The sequence below is a fragment of the Centropristis striata genome, chromosome 12, assembly GCF_030273125.1.
Source record: "Centropristis striata isolate RG_2023a ecotype Rhode Island chromosome 12, C.striata_1.0, whole genome shotgun sequence".
Taxonomy (NCBI): domain Eukaryota; kingdom Metazoa; phylum Chordata; class Actinopteri; order Perciformes; family Serranidae; genus Centropristis; species Centropristis striata.
In genome coordinates this window covers 30,605,194-30,620,358 of record NC_081528.1, presented here as the reverse complement: position 1 = coordinate 30,620,358, position 15,165 = coordinate 30,605,194, and the positions used below count along the sequence as shown (strand labels likewise).

The following is a 15,165-nucleotide window of genomic DNA, read 5'->3' as shown; positions in this document are numbered from 1 at the left end:
AAATCGAGCAATCAATGAACATTCACCTCGTCCACTTTCAGTGACAACACGACCCCTTTGTTTGTCATTTTTTATTTTTGTTGAAAAATAACACAAATAACATAAAGTGAAAAAGACTTCTGAAAATAATTACAATGCTACAGGACTCCCGTTTTGATAATCGAAAAGAGGAAAAAACATTTACACAAAAGTATATATTTATATACTTATATTAAATTTGAAGGGATATGGCCAGGAGAGCAGTCTAGAAGGAGACCTTTTTTTTTTTTTTATACAGAGCCACTACACTTTTTAAGGGAACAAAGAAATGAGCAACCCCAGCCCCCGAGACAAAATCATACATCTCTACATTGAATTGGACAAGGTCATGAGATTCAGTGAAAAGTAGATACTCACATTTTTTTTCCATCCATGAAAAGAAAGAAGTGTATCAAAGAGGGGTGGGGAGCAGTTTCATTTAGAATATCAACATTTCTGTTCTAAATGTTCTCTGTACAAAAACAAAGCAAGAGAAGTTTGGAAATAATAGCACCTGAAGTCTAACGGTCGTTTGAAAATGCACCATTTATCTGACACCAAACCCTTGGCTTACCCCAAACACTTAATGCAACCTGCCCTTCACCGGGGTGAGGTGTTTCTGCCATGTCGATTGCCTTCTCACACTGTCTTTTTACCCTTTTATACAACCACATCCACTCAATGTCCATGTATACCACTGTTGCACCCAAATGCCTTATTAAGCTGAATATACAACTGGTAAACGCAGGCCATTACAGTCACTCACTTTACAAGTCATGATGGAAAAGCCCTGTCACCTCAAGTCGTAAAAAAAATAAAAAATCTCAACGTATAGCTGTTGTGCATAAAGCAGGCGTCATCAAACTTCTAAACATTTCCTCTCTTGGATCTGACAAAAAAATAACCTATCTATTTAGAGCACCCAGATGTAGCCGATATCAAAATGATCTTTAACGATAAATCACATGATAAATAAGACTTTACGGAGATCAGCCAAACATAGCGATGCAGTCATACCCCAAAGATGACGCTCAAAAGTCTTCTCAAGGCAGGAGCTTGAGATGGGAAGAGTTGAGCTTTTTGTTGGATGTGCAGCCTAACACAGATAACTAATTTAGCATGCTCTCCCACTCCTGCTTTACTCACACCACAAAATAACAACTGACGAAAAGAAAGCTGAGTCTCCTTTTGGGGTACACGGAAAAGAAATGTATATAATTTTGAAATGAAACTTTGTTCCAGCTGCAACAACCCTTTCACCAACACCAGTAAGCACTGCTAGTTTAGACCCCACCACTCCTTTAACGTTATACAGGTGCATGTGAATTTTCCTGCCTGTTCGTGTCCTTTGTGTCACACAGATTCACATCAGGATCCACTCTGTTGCCTCTGCACCTCAAATCCCCTCTGCAGTCAGAGGAGGCAGGCGCTTAGGATATCCTCTGGATCAGTTTTTCATCCGATAGGCAGTAGAGCGTGTTAACCGACAGCTCGGAAATAAAGGCCTCACAGGCCTTGCGGGAGACACCTTTACAGCCTCGTAGGTCAAGCAGTGAGATGCAAGAGAGGCGGCGGAGATACTTGAGACACGTGTCTGTCAGTTTACTGCAACCTGGGAAAGAAATAAGTGCACAGACTCATCAATACTGGTGAAATAAAACCAATGGGTTGTTTGTCATTATGCCAGTAAAACAAAAGATGGAGGGCAGGTTGTGATAAATTCATATACTGCATGGATTGGAAACAAAGGAAAACGACTACATAATAGGGTTGCATCAACCTGCACGCAGCAGAAAATCATCAGAAAATTGAAACTCAAAAAATGAATTTGTGTCTTCCATAATAGCTAACTCCATCAATCTCTCACCTCCCAGGTTGATGTCTGTGAGTGTGTTTCGGGTGGACGAGCCCACTGCAGTCAGCAGGTTGATGGAGTGGTCGGTGAGACTGTTGCAGTGGGAGAGATCCAGTTTTGTTAAATGGGGCATGTGGCGAATCACCAAGCGCAGAGTGGAGTCGCTGATGTCCAGGCCTGCTAGTCGCAAACACTGCATGGTCCGCAACTGACTACGATTGTCACAACCTGGGACCGAGGAATTATTCAGGATGAAGATAAAGCAGAGTTTAGCAAAACAGAAGTAAAAACAAGAGAAGAAAACATAACATGCAGGAGTTCCTGAGGCTACTCTTTCCTCACCTGGAGGGGTGACTAGATCCCTGATCTGAGAGTCTTTGACCCCGTCTGCGTACCGCAGGTCCAGAGAACGGAGAAGAGGGCAGGCAGAGGAGCAGAGAGCTGAAATAGATGACCAGGAACAACCTGCCACCATCAGATCCTTCAGCCCTGCAAAATCAACGGAAGATTTATGATGACATTATAAAATAATTATATGAATATGAATGTTTATTATTATAATATTTATTTAATTAGATGTTTTTTGTTTCATAGTGTCATATTTATTTACATACAGTATACGGGATTGACCAGATCACAATTCAATAAAAGTTGTGTAAAAAAAAAAAGAGTGTGTTCGTACCAGGCAGGCGGCCAACAAGCCAGTTGAGCTGTTTTTTAGAGATGTTGGTCCATGAAAGATCAAGCGTGACCGGCTGTCTCTTTATGATCCCTGTTAGGGCCTGAGGAGTAACAGTGCGTTTGATACTCAGGTCTATCCGTGCCCAAAGCCGCTTGTCTAAACACCTACGAACAAACAAACACTGATGAAGAACACATCCATCCATAGTTATCTATTTATAAAGCAATATGACCTACTGACAATTACACACTACTTTACATGGATAAACATCATCTCACTATTGAATTCGCAATAGGAGACATAAAAAAAATGAGGGATGGAGTTTGATAGAATTTTATGAAACTCAAATAACACTAGGACATCGCAGTGAGCTGGATTGATATTGAAATAGCACATTGTGTACTGTCTTGCAAAATGGCAGCAGTATATCAAAAACTGCTCCATATTACAGTTACTGAGTATCTTTATGTGGCATTAAGTATTTCAATTTACTCTCAGACATATCATATTGTGTTTCCTCAGTAGTTGAAGCAGCTGGATAAGACAGGTTATATGCCAGGTGACCAAATGAAACAAGGCATAGCCTTGGATAGAATTATGGATTTTTATGGGTATAAACATTTGAGATAATGTCCAACAGTACAGCTCGATAAGATCTATATAACAACCTGAACCTGAAACTGAAATGATCATGTGTCCTAAACATTTCTATTGTTCTTTGAGGAGATAAAGGTTTTGAGAGCATTACCAACACATATTTCAGAAAACAGCTATTAAAACTCATTCCTAATTTAAAAAAAAAAAATCTGCTAAGAGGTCTTACCATTTGTACCAGTTCTTGCAGACAGCCATGCAGACGCAGAGATCTGCTCGACTCAAGTAACGGAAGACAGATACCCACACCTCCCTCTCACAGCCGGGCCCGCTGCTACCATTCTCCCTGTCCGCCTCGCTGCCTCCTTCTTGCAGTGCAGAGAGAGGTACGCGAAGATGGGGAAGCTCAGAGGTTGAAGAAGAGGAGGCGCCATTGCTTATTTTAGTCGGCCTGCTGAGCCTTGACTTTTTAGAGTCCTCCATCCTCTCTGGGTGAGAGGTGTGAGTGTCTGTGTGTCCACTGCGAGTGTGTGGAGCTGTGTGCCTAATGGAGTGCTGATCGGGACCAGGGCCGCGATTTCTAATGGGGGGTCTGACGAGGGCTCTGGTCTGGCTGTGTATTGCTGAAGTGGCAGTTTGAGGGGCGATAGCTTCTAATTTCGGGACAATGGTCGACGGGTCCCGCTTGGCTCTGGTTGGCTTTTGGAGTGTCACTGTAAGATATGAGCCATCTTTGCCCCTTGTTTCACTGTCCTGCTCCGTCTCCTCCTCCTCATTCTCCTCTGCACCATTTTGGTTGGCCGCCTCACTCGCGTCCTCTTCTCTCTCTTTGGCTGCCTGTCCTCCTCGTCTCGACTGCGGCTGGTTCTCTTTATCCAATCCCCTCCCACTGTTCTGCGCCCTCTCCTCTTCCTCATCGCTGCTGCTGCTGTTGGTGCTGCTGCTGCTGCTGTCCTCACTCTCCTCCAAATCTTCATGGCTTCTACCACCTCTGATTCCTCTTCCTGCTCCTCCTCCCCGCAGCCTCACCCCTCTCCCCCTCCCTCTGCGTGGCTCTCCCTTGGGCTCAAGTACCAGACCAATGGAAGACTGCTGTTGCTGAAAAGACCCAGTTCCTCCTGGAGAACTGTGATAAGAGGAGCCACTTGCCCAGTTGGAGCCACGGCCTCTGCCCTGAGATAGTCTGCTGGTTGTGGAGCGCAGTCGGGACAGCACCCTGGAGCTCAGCAGCCTGGGAGAACGATCAAGTGATGCTTGTTTCTGTCAGGAAGGAACCCGCAAAAAGATGGCAAATGAGAAAAAGACTCTGTTCTGAGTATTGTGTATTTTTGACAATATCTCTAAATAAAGCACCTGAAAAGTATTTTCAGTAATCATAAAAAAAGTTTCACAAGTGACTGCCACATCTCAGCTACAAAGTTGTTCAATAACATTGTAAGAACAAATTGGTTTGGCTGAAACTACTTCCTGGAATAATAATACATTTGCATTGTAGCATTCAAATGCAAAATGCAAGTTAAAAGAAAAAAATTGCAGTTCTTACCGTTAAGAGTTTGCTGCGCTCTAGTTTTATCTGTAATAAACAGAGCAGGGGTTGGGGAATGAGATAAATGACAAATGGAAAAAAACCTACAAGTTTCCATCTATTATTTAAAGTCAATAGTTACCCTCTTCTTAAGTCTGAGCTCCAGTGCGTTTGCTCTTTTGCGGTTTTGTTGATGTTGCAGTAGCAGTTTCTGAGAAGGTGGTGGTGCTGTGGGTCGGGATGGGGATCTGCGCTGTCTCCCTTTTCTCATCCCTCCACCTACACCAATTCCTTCCCGGTAGGCGAGTTTGGACGGTGGCAAAGACGTTGAGCCCTCCGACTCTCCACTTTCCTCATCGCTGGAAGACTGATTGGGAAGAATGGGAAGAGATGGTTGGTGGGGTTAAAGAGGAAAGGATGTAATTTTTTTAATTTGAGTGTGAACATCAACTATATAGCAACTGCTGACACAGAAAACACAAAAAGAGAGAAAGGGAGGACAATGAGAGTGAGAGGTTATGTGTTTGGTACCTCCGATGCTGAGTCTTTGCCTTGGTAACATTTGGGACATTCCCAGCAGCTGGGCAAATCCTTATTGATCTTCCCCTCACCGGGTTCCTGAAACAACAAACACTAAACATTAAAACAACAACTACCAAATCTGACCTACTCATGCAGCTTTGTAGGCAGCAAAACAAACATGCACTAATGTGTAATGTATTCAGTTTTATAGCCTTCACTCTGACGAAGCAGATCACCTTAATGCATTGACGATGGACAATCTGCGAGCAGACAGAGCACTCCATGAGTGAATGAGTGCTTGGATTTGATTCCTCTGATTCCCCTTCTCCACATATGGCACATCTCGCTGTGTTTGGTAAGGCAGGCTGGAAAGAAGGAAGAAAATGTTATTTACACTAGGGTTACATATTATGGAAATTTGTGATCTGATGCTGACACAGAATATAAATTACAAGTATGGAAAACTAACATGTCCTATATCACCAGAAGCCACTGGATGGTATAGCCAATTAGTATGCCATAGTTTTGAACCTCTGTGTTCACCCAAGAAGAGGGCAAAGCAAAGCTCATATGCAGTTGAGTTATTGAGATAGAATTAGGGGATGTTGGACGCAGAGGATCTACTCGCTTCTCCTATCTGATGAATCTGCCATTTAAATAGAATTGCCCTGAATGCACTTGCAACATGCACTTTAGACTATGCACTATAGATTTAAATAATAGATTGAAAAAGGTCCACTGGAGTTGTAAAAGCATACAAAATAACATTACGTTTGACATTAGTAATTTAACTCTATTCTGAATTCCAGGTGATGATGTGTACAGATGGGCAGCATGATTTGGTTCCACACATACAAAGATATTAAACAAAACACTACTCACTGCTAGACACTGTCTCATGATACAGCCCTTCTTCATGCGACCAGGCCCACCAAACTTCCTCATGTCGTGGCAGTAGTGGCAGCTTCCGCACTCTTTCCTGCAGCAAGCTGCACAGCGTTTGCATCTCACCCGTCTGCGCCTCAGAGCAGAGATGGAAGAGCGTTTGGTCGGCCTCCGACCCAGAGGCTTGTGGAGGGTGGGGCCCAAGCGAGGACGGTAAATGACGGGGGGAGGAGGAGTGGGGGGCTGGTACCATGACGGCTGTATAGGGGACACCAAGAAGCAATCAGTGTCTTTTAAAATCAAAAGAACAGTAAGAAAAGAACATTAAAACGAAATACTACTCATTCTAAGTAAACCATATCTATTCCCAAAGATATATCATCTTCTCGGTAAATTGAAGTATTGTTTTGTTCACCAAGCTGGCTGGAAGTGCATAAAAATGTTTTCCCCGCTCACCCTTTCAGGCCATTTGACAATGGGCTCTCCAGTGTAGGACAACTCGGGGTTATCATTGGCATGCAGCTTCAGAAGAGTCTGGTCGAGTGAAGAAGAGAAAAGGGAGAGTAAAAAAAAACGAAATATATCTGGACAACTACCATGGAACAGCACCATAACAGCAGTAGTAGCTAGTGCGAGTTCATTTTGAGATTAAACACACAAGGAACATAGACATGGACACCCACCCTCATGTCTTCGAGCAGAGCTGTGGGGTTCATGATGCCTCCAGGGACACACTTTTTCTGATCCGGCAGTTCCTCCAGCTTCCCAACAAGGTTCCACAGTCCCTCCAGCTCAAATGGAGTCAGCTTGTGCTTAGGAGTGGTAACTAGAGCTGCCTCCTCTTCTTCTTTGACATCTTCTTCCTTGATCTGGTTCTCCTTAATTTCAGTGTCACTGTCAACTCCATTGGAGGTGCCATTCTTGGTGTGGTCATTGGTTTCAAGGTCAGCTGGGGTTAGTCCTGAGAACAGAGCAGACATGACAGTTAAAGTTCAAGTCAAAAAAAGTTTGTTTAAAAAAAAAAAAAAGAGGAGAAAAAAGGGTCCATTGTGCTTACCACTGCCTAAGGAGTATTTTTGGAATTCAGGAGTGAGGTGGGAGACGTTTGTCTGACAGTAGAGGTATCTCTCCAGGACGTACCAGCACATCTCATAGTAGAACGGGTAGCGGAACTTTGCTGGCACCTAGAGGAGAGGGACAGAAGCAGAGTCAGAAAAATATAGCTCAATAATCTCTGCTTTTTTTTTTTCAAATGCCACTGAATGGAAATATGTATTCTATGTTGCTTTGACTTAAGTGTTTTATACGAAAACAAGCATTTCCTGCATATTCAAACTACTCTGCAGCAGCTCTGAAACATCTGTCACAACCTTGTCGTGGTTTGCACTTCTGCTTAGGAGGAGTTGAGGGAAATGAGGTTTCCGGATACACCTACCTGCGTCCCCAAACTCAGCTGATCATCTATAGCTGAGCAGCAAAGGTGTTTAAAAAAAAAAAATAGTTGAAGCCAAGTATGACCAACTTCACCAAAAATAAGGAAAATCCTGTGTTATCTCAAATAGGGCTGTTATGTTTGCTGAAGAGCTCAGATTTTGCCTGACTGCATGAGTCTACCATAATTCATTAAACCAAAGAAGTGGGAGGCAGGCAAGCATGTTAATGTGATTACTTAAACTTCATTATACAACTACTTAGGTTTAATTGTGCGGCCTTGACGTATAAGTGCATCAATCTGATACTCCTCATCAGTATCACCAGCGATACAGACCGTGTTTGGTAGATTAGGTATCAACCATGACACGACACCACATCAAATACAGATTCTTGAGAGTTTCATTCTAAAATTCAGTGTTTTCACCAACAAGTAAATTATTCAGTCAGTTACTTCATAGTTCCCACGCATATTCATGGACAGAATTTTAAGATTTTTTTCACAACTTGTCAAGGACCCATAATAACATTTCCATAACCATTAAAAACATATTTTAAAATGGTAGCCTATTTATATTTCACTTTAATCCAAACATGAATTAACAGATACAGCAACATTATCCCATCAAAATAGTTAGTGATGTTCATATATAAGTCACTGACTTATAAGTAAGTGGGCAAACAGACCTGATTGTACTATGAGTGTATTCTTGATGATTATAAACTAATTTCTGGATGCAAGCCTGAAAAACAATGCAGCAGCATTAGGTATGTAGCCTAGATACTACCAAATATCCATTTGCTCTCTAATGAAAATACAATTTATATCTGTCATGAGAGAGCCATGAAACATTATTCAGAAAATTTAGAATTTTCCAATTTTGATGGCAGTGGAAACTGTGTAAAAATGTCTATATTTTGAGAGATCACTGGTATTGGCATTAGATTGTTACTCAGTATCTGCAGACAACGAGTTAGTGTGGGAATTGGTTTCTGAGAGAAATAAAAAATAAAAATCAGTGCATCCCTAGCTTTCCTAGCTGCTGTTATGAAATAATTTCTGTCTTTCTATCATGAGTAATACAGAATAAGACTCTGAATCATGCCTTGCATAATCACAAAATCTGAAGCAATCACCAGTGTGTCAAGAGGACAGTTATATATCAACAGCAGTAAAAGGTCCACAGTGAATGTGCACTGCTGCTCACCCGTGTGCGATCCTCAATGCTGTAGATGTTGAGCTGCATGGGGATGTTAAAGCTGTGAAGGAAATTCCCCCCAAACACCAAAGTGTCCTCTGGCGTGTACACGGCATGGATCCACCCTGCAACATACAAGACACACAGGAAGCTTAAAATATGAAGTAGTCAGGTGTGTGAGGTTTTTTTAAATACATTTTTTATGCGTTGGTACTCTATTACAGCTACATACCTGATGGGATTATGAAGGTGTTGCCTTGCTTGAGCTCTATCCTCTGACAGTCATGACACTTGTCCCCCAAGAAGATGTCTCCCTGTTTACCCGATAAAACCCAGTTCTCATACAACTCCAGGTTCTGTGGTGTGGGTGGAATCAGCCAGAACACCTGCATAGGTGGCAGATAAAAGGTCCTGTTGATTGTCTGAGGTCAACAAATACAAAAAGGCGTATCCACGCCCCTAATGTGTGAGTCCACAGTCACATTTACTCTTGCTGTAACAGCATCAGTGAAAGAAATCTCATTACAACTAGAATGTTTCCACCGGGTCAGTACAGGCAGCTGAACCTTCAAATCTATGGGACTCTGACTGACCTTTCCTCCTCGTAGGATGTGGTACCAGACTGAAGTGCCTCCAAAGTCAATGTGGAAATCTGTGAAGCAGCCCTGCACGCTCATGAGACAGTACCTGAAAGACACGGAGCAAAGAGGGAAAACAAAATATGGATTTGAGATTTTTTTTAAAAACAGGATAAGAAGTTGAAAGGGCAAATTAATTAAGAGCATCATTGACTTAGGAGATGAGATCAGTTTTGTGTCTTAACTATGACACAGCAACATTTCTGAGGCCTCTGGTTTACTCACTTTTGTACTTTGGGATAGTGCATGTCTATGATGGCATTAGTGGAGTCTCTCTGTCTCTCTTTGAGATGACGAGGCCACATGTTGTCCACCCAGTCAATGAGGTCCACCTGGACAATTAGGAGAGGATAATGGTATAAAAGCATATTGATAACTGACATCACTTTCAACACGCAGAAGAAATTTTACTAATCCAGGAACAAGACAAAGCTCTATATCCATCAAAAGAAACAACAAATGTTTAAGCTACCTTGCTCATCTTCCTCAACTGCCTAAAGTGTGATTTTTGTGTGTGTTTTATTCAGCTTTTTTGTGAGTTATGGGTTTACACAAGTAAGAGTTCTAAAATTACCCGGTCACTGTGTGTCAAGTGTCAGATTGTGTTCATTCTCACCGAAGCCGGCCGTTTGACCAGATTCGCCAGCCTTGTGTGGCTGAACTCGAGGCTGATGACGTTGTAGAGTTTTTCCCTTTCTGATGGCGGCGTCTCATAATAGCGTCGCCACTGAGCCATCGACATCTCGATTCCCTTCTGGGTGTTCACATCCATCACATCTACGATGCGTCGACTACCTGCAAGAGAATTGAAAGGGACATCAACAACTGACACCCCTAAACTGAAACAAGGTAAATATGTACAAGTCTAGCATGATGTCCAAAAAATAAAGCCATTTACTCTTAAACCGCACAACCAAAGGAACTTACCAACAAACAACTTTACATCACTCACACTGAAATCAGAGTCTGGCATTCTGTAAGAAAGAGACAGTTCCTTGTAATTTTTTTGCATTTTTTTTCTATCTCTAGTCACAGACAGGTCAGTTAGGTTTATTGGCATTTGCTTTAAAACTAAGCAAGAATATATCTCCATATAAAAAATAGTGTATGTGTTTAGAAAAAAAGAGTAAAAAATGCAACTGACTGTATCCCAAGGCCATCAGATGTCTCAAAGATAATGGGGTCCCTGAGCCCTTCCCTCTGGATGTACTCAAATGTGAAATCTAGAAAGGAAGCACACACAGTGACACAGTCAGACAATTATCAAAAAAAACTATACAAAAACAATAACCCAAAGTCATTACAACTAAGCTTAAATTTTCCAATATGAACTGGCATCCCAGCATGTATAACTTACAGTAAGCCTTAATAACCATTGATATGTTTACATATAGTACCAAAAATATCTTTGATTAGTCGACAGCTCTCACCTTTACCCTCCATGTGTTTGATCAATTCAGAGTTAAATCTAACGCTCTGCAACTTCTTGTCCAGGTCGAAAGTCCTTTTCCCTTCGATTTCATCATCTGATATTCCATCGTCCTGGTAGCGGCGCCGCGTCCCTGTACGCTGAGGACAAAAGACAGTTTAAGTAAGCCTCTACATCAGACGAAAAATATGATTTGTAGTGGGCAACAGAAAGAAGACAAGATAAAAGGGCTGCAATAACTAGCAGTGAGAAATCTGGCATGTCTTACTGCACTAAAGATAGTTTAGTGCCTTCCAAGACAAAGCTGAGTTATAGCAACCTATCAGACAGACAGCAAGATACTGAAGATCAAATATAGTTCATAGCATATCAACTCAACCTTACAAGATCCAATACCCCTACTCCAAATACTTTTACTCTGAGCTAAATTTTGCACTTTTTAGTGCGTATTCTAAGCCTCATAATTTGATTAGGCTGAAATTTGTTCTGAATATCCAAGAAACCCAAAGGATAATTTGCAGCATGCATTCATGTTGCTGAAAATGTAACATCAAAGTAGTAAAAAGAAATATTGTTTTGCCCAGACAAACAAATCTTTCATTTTAAAATGTAATATCTCCAATAGTTTTCACTAAATTTGCAACCAGACTTCTGTGTAATATTAATAAAGTGCAGTCCTGCATTTAAAAAAAGGGCCACAGATCTTGCTAAATATAAATTTGGAGCTAAAATCCACACTTTTGACTGTATAAGGATTATTTTCATTTCCTTGAAACGCTTTTTATGGTAACGTGTTAACAATCATTGCACACATATAAAAATGTTAAGATGTGTTTATGTTATTTTAAAAAAAATCATGACATGAACTGGTTAACATTATTTTTCTGGGTGAGTTGGCATGGAATGACCAATTTGTAAAAAGTAACATGAAAAAAAGACTTATGGGATATGCTTGGAAAGAAAACCTTGACAACAACAACTAGTATGATCAATTATCTTACACTACAACATTACTTAATGTATTCTTAAAATGTTCTTAAGGCTAATGCTTAGATATGAGGTGACACGCAAGGGAGCTGTCCCCAATATCTCAGTGGGGAAAAGATTAACTAAAATTTGTGATAAAACTTATTCTTTCACCAATCACAATAAATCAATCCGAGCATATCACTCACTCACTCAGTCAGATACCAATTCAGTTCATGTGGAAACCAAACAATGCAACATTACAATAGCAGGGGTTAATCTTCCACACACTGCTCCCCCCCTGCCATTCACCCTATGCAGCACTGCTTGGCTAGACAGATGGATAAAGCACAACTCCCCCGCTCTCAGATCTCCCCACCCCCATACCACAAATGTGGTATTATTTATAGTCTGATACTCCCCACTTTCATAACTGAGCACTGCACAGTACCTATTAACTTGCAGCTGAAACCAATTTAACACCATGAAAGCAACCCATACTGCAGTTTTCATGTAAACTCATAAAAATGACAAGGGGGGGTCAAGGAATTCCAATTAAGCAACATATATTAGGTGCTTTTACTATGCGTTGGTGTGTTCAACAAAAATACCTACACATGATTTCCCAAACTAAAAATCAACAATGGCAGAATAGCCTTCTTAGACATATATTTCTAAATATATATTTTGATCTCCCCTACCACAAGTATGAATATGATTTATTTGAGTGAACACTGGGGAGTTTGAAAGCATTGAGTTAAATTACTTTACAATCTGGGGATGCAATTATAAGGAGGTGAAGCAAGGTCACAGCACATATGCTGTCAGGTTAGACAGTGAACTTGACCCACTCTTGAACCCAGTCTTTAGACGGGTTTATTGCCGTAATTAGGGTGGTTCACAAACATACAGGACCACTGCCATGACACAGAGTGTATAAAAAGAAAGTGGGCCATTCAAACCAAATGCAATGACTTCCATGCATTAGACTGCTTTGACTGTATTAATAAGACTAACATTATAGACACAGCTTGAACTAAACACACCAAACACCAAGCTTAGTAAACATAAAACAAGCTAACAGTGGGGTGAAGTTACTCACCAGGCGTTTGCTGTACCGTGTAGGGTCCTCCATAATCTCTGGAAGAGAAACGAAGTATAAATAACACAGAGTAAATAGTCACTTGTTGTTGAAACGTTTTTAGTGTGTTTCTCTACATTCTTTGGGACAGAAACAGACACCTCTCACTCTGAGCAGAGCCTAGCTGGATAGAGCTGCTAGCGTTAGCCAAACAGTGTTGCTTTAGCCAGCAAGCTAAAGGTTAGCAACACAAACATTAACACAGAACTGGCGTCAGTGTATCAAGACAAGTGCCGACAGAAGCAGCTACATTTTAACAAGTATATCCTGAACCAATGGGTCCATTTACTGACGTTATTTAGCTGCCGTTGTCGGCTAACACATCCTAGCTCGGTTGACAATCCCTTTCTTAAGTCGTCGGCTAGCGAGCTAGCTGACATTAGCCTCTATAATGTTCTTTATCGTTACCTCTGCGCTTTAACTCCTTTTAGCCGTGACGGTGAAAGTAATGTTTCCCAGCTAGAGCGTCTGAGGCCTCTCACTAAAGTTTCTCCCCATGTTATGTGACAACAGCTGTGTATATTGTTATGTTTATTATTGTGCGATAAAGTTAGAACGATTCGACGCTTCGAGCCGCCATTTTCAGCTGGTCAGAAAACACACACACACATACACACAAACCAAAAAAAAGAAAAGCTCCTGACCCGCCCCCTATAATTCACCTATTAGCATAGACACGTTCCCATTGGACAGCACATGTGCTATTTAAACTGCATTAGAATATGTTAATAAACAGGAGCGCTCAGTTTGACTGCCCGCTGGGACGGTTTAGTTGGAGGATGGGTTTCTTTTCAGTTTTAACTCCAGCAGTAGAAGAAATATTCCCTCATTCTCACTATGCATTTACTTCACTACAAGGTCCTCCATTCAGTGCAGAAGTATTTCGTCACCCTGTTAAAATAATCGCCTAACTTATTTTTTCAAGTTTTGCACGAAACAAGAAAAACTTCCCCAAAAGTGTAACATATTTATTATATATATTTATTGATCATTTCACTCAAAAAGATCCAACAGAGGATGGCAATTGGCATAGTAATAACACTGTGTGTAAATGATGTAACTTCAGAGAAATAAATGACTTAGGCAATTTTTTGAACATGCCTTTGTGACTTAAGAAATAAATGGTAACACTTTATTTTGAAGGTGTCTACATAAGAGTCACACAAGCCTGTCAGAAACATGACATGACAAGTATCATGAGCATTAATGTTACTTCAAAGTGTCATTAATGTTCATGACACATCCCATGTCATGTTTATGACACGCTCATGTCGATGGTAATCGTCAATACCAGTATATTCCATATAATATATGATACATAATAATTATCTTCTCAATTTATATGCATGCTAATATATATACACATATACATATATATACATATAAATATATACACACACATATATATATATACATATATATTTATATATATACATATATATATACATATATATACATACATACATATATATATATACACATACACATATATATATATACATACATACATATATATACATATATATATACACACATATATATATATATACATACACATATATATATACATACATATATATATATATATATATATACATACATACATATACATATATATATACATACATATATATATATATATATATACATATACATATACATATATATATATATATATACATATACATATATACATACATACATATATATATATATATACATATACATATATACATACATACATACATATATATATATATACATAAACATATATATATATACATATACATATATATATATATATATATGGAATGCAGCTTTGGTTTTGCATGTGCATTTAATTTATGCAAACATGTCTCAGTTGTTGGCTTTTTGGCTTGATTTATTTACCTGTATATTTATTTTTTTCTCCTTACCTGAATCCAGCCTATATTATCTGTTTTTGAGTTGCTGTGATGCTAAATGTATCTCCTGGGAACCAATATACTAAATCGAATCTTCTTTTATATCTGCTTCACAATCCTCCATGCGCGAAGCCAAAAAACGAGCGCACCCTGGTGCAGACCCCGCCCCCATGGGGTGTCGATGTACCGAGCCTGCCTCTGGTTAGGAAGAACAGCGAGATGGGGGATGAAATGAGGTCAGGGAAGCCGTTCATACACGGATGTTATGTCGTGCAGCATCGCCATACACTTCTGCAGCTTTATCACGGATCATAAAAGATGCTCTGGTTGTTGAATACGTTGTGTGAAACCAGCGTCCACACATAGATACCGAGTC

The 15,165-nt window shown here is 40.3% G+C and overlaps 1 protein-coding gene across 2 annotated transcripts; it reads right to left on the bottom strand.

Annotated features, from left to right (window-relative positions):
* Positions 1 to 56: 56 nt before the first annotated feature.
* Positions 57 to 13,505, bottom strand: kdm2ab (lysine (K)-specific demethylase 2Ab). Of its 2 annotated transcripts, none has more exons than XM_059345886.1 (23): positions 13,294 to 13,505; positions 12,847 to 12,884; positions 10,780 to 10,918; positions 10,494 to 10,572; positions 10,277 to 10,323; positions 9,966 to 10,144; positions 9,575 to 9,681; positions 9,305 to 9,398; positions 8,944 to 9,097; positions 8,721 to 8,836; positions 7,139 to 7,265; positions 6,765 to 7,042; positions 6,538 to 6,615; positions 6,079 to 6,339; positions 5,433 to 5,561; positions 5,206 to 5,292; positions 4,817 to 5,041; positions 4,693 to 4,722; positions 3,379 to 4,409; positions 2,556 to 2,719; positions 2,216 to 2,362; positions 1,886 to 2,101; positions 57 to 1,630 (listed from the first exon to the last, which is right to left on the bottom strand). In XM_059345886.1, exons 2-23 carry the CDS (start codon positions 12,877 to 12,879, stop codon positions 1,449 to 1,451), a joined length of 3,903 nt encoding a protein of 1,300 aa, XP_059201869.1. In that variant the 5' UTR covers positions 12,880 to 12,884; positions 13,294 to 13,505; the 3' UTR covers positions 57 to 1,448. The 2 variants fall into 2 exon arrangements, with proteins under 2 accessions (XP_059201869.1, XP_059201870.1); XM_059345887.1 differs by lacking the exon at positions 13,294 to 13,505 and adding an exon at positions 12,987 to 13,235.
* Positions 13,506 to 15,165: the final 1,660 nt, after the last annotated feature.

Excerpts from the sequence above, each read along its gene's own strand:
- kdm2ab (XM_059345886.1), bottom strand. The coding sequence starts at position 12,879 with ATGGAGGACCCTACACGGTACAGCAAACGCCTG. Across the intron at positions 9,682-9,965 it reads TGGTCAAACGGCCGGCTTCG|GTGGACCTCATTGACTGGGT; the intron begins GTGAGAATGAAC and ends CTAATTGTCCAG. Across the intron at positions 2,363-2,555 it reads GCTTGTTGGCCGCCTGCCTG|GGCTGAAGGATCTGATGGTG; the intron begins GTACGAACACAC and ends TTGATTTTGCAG.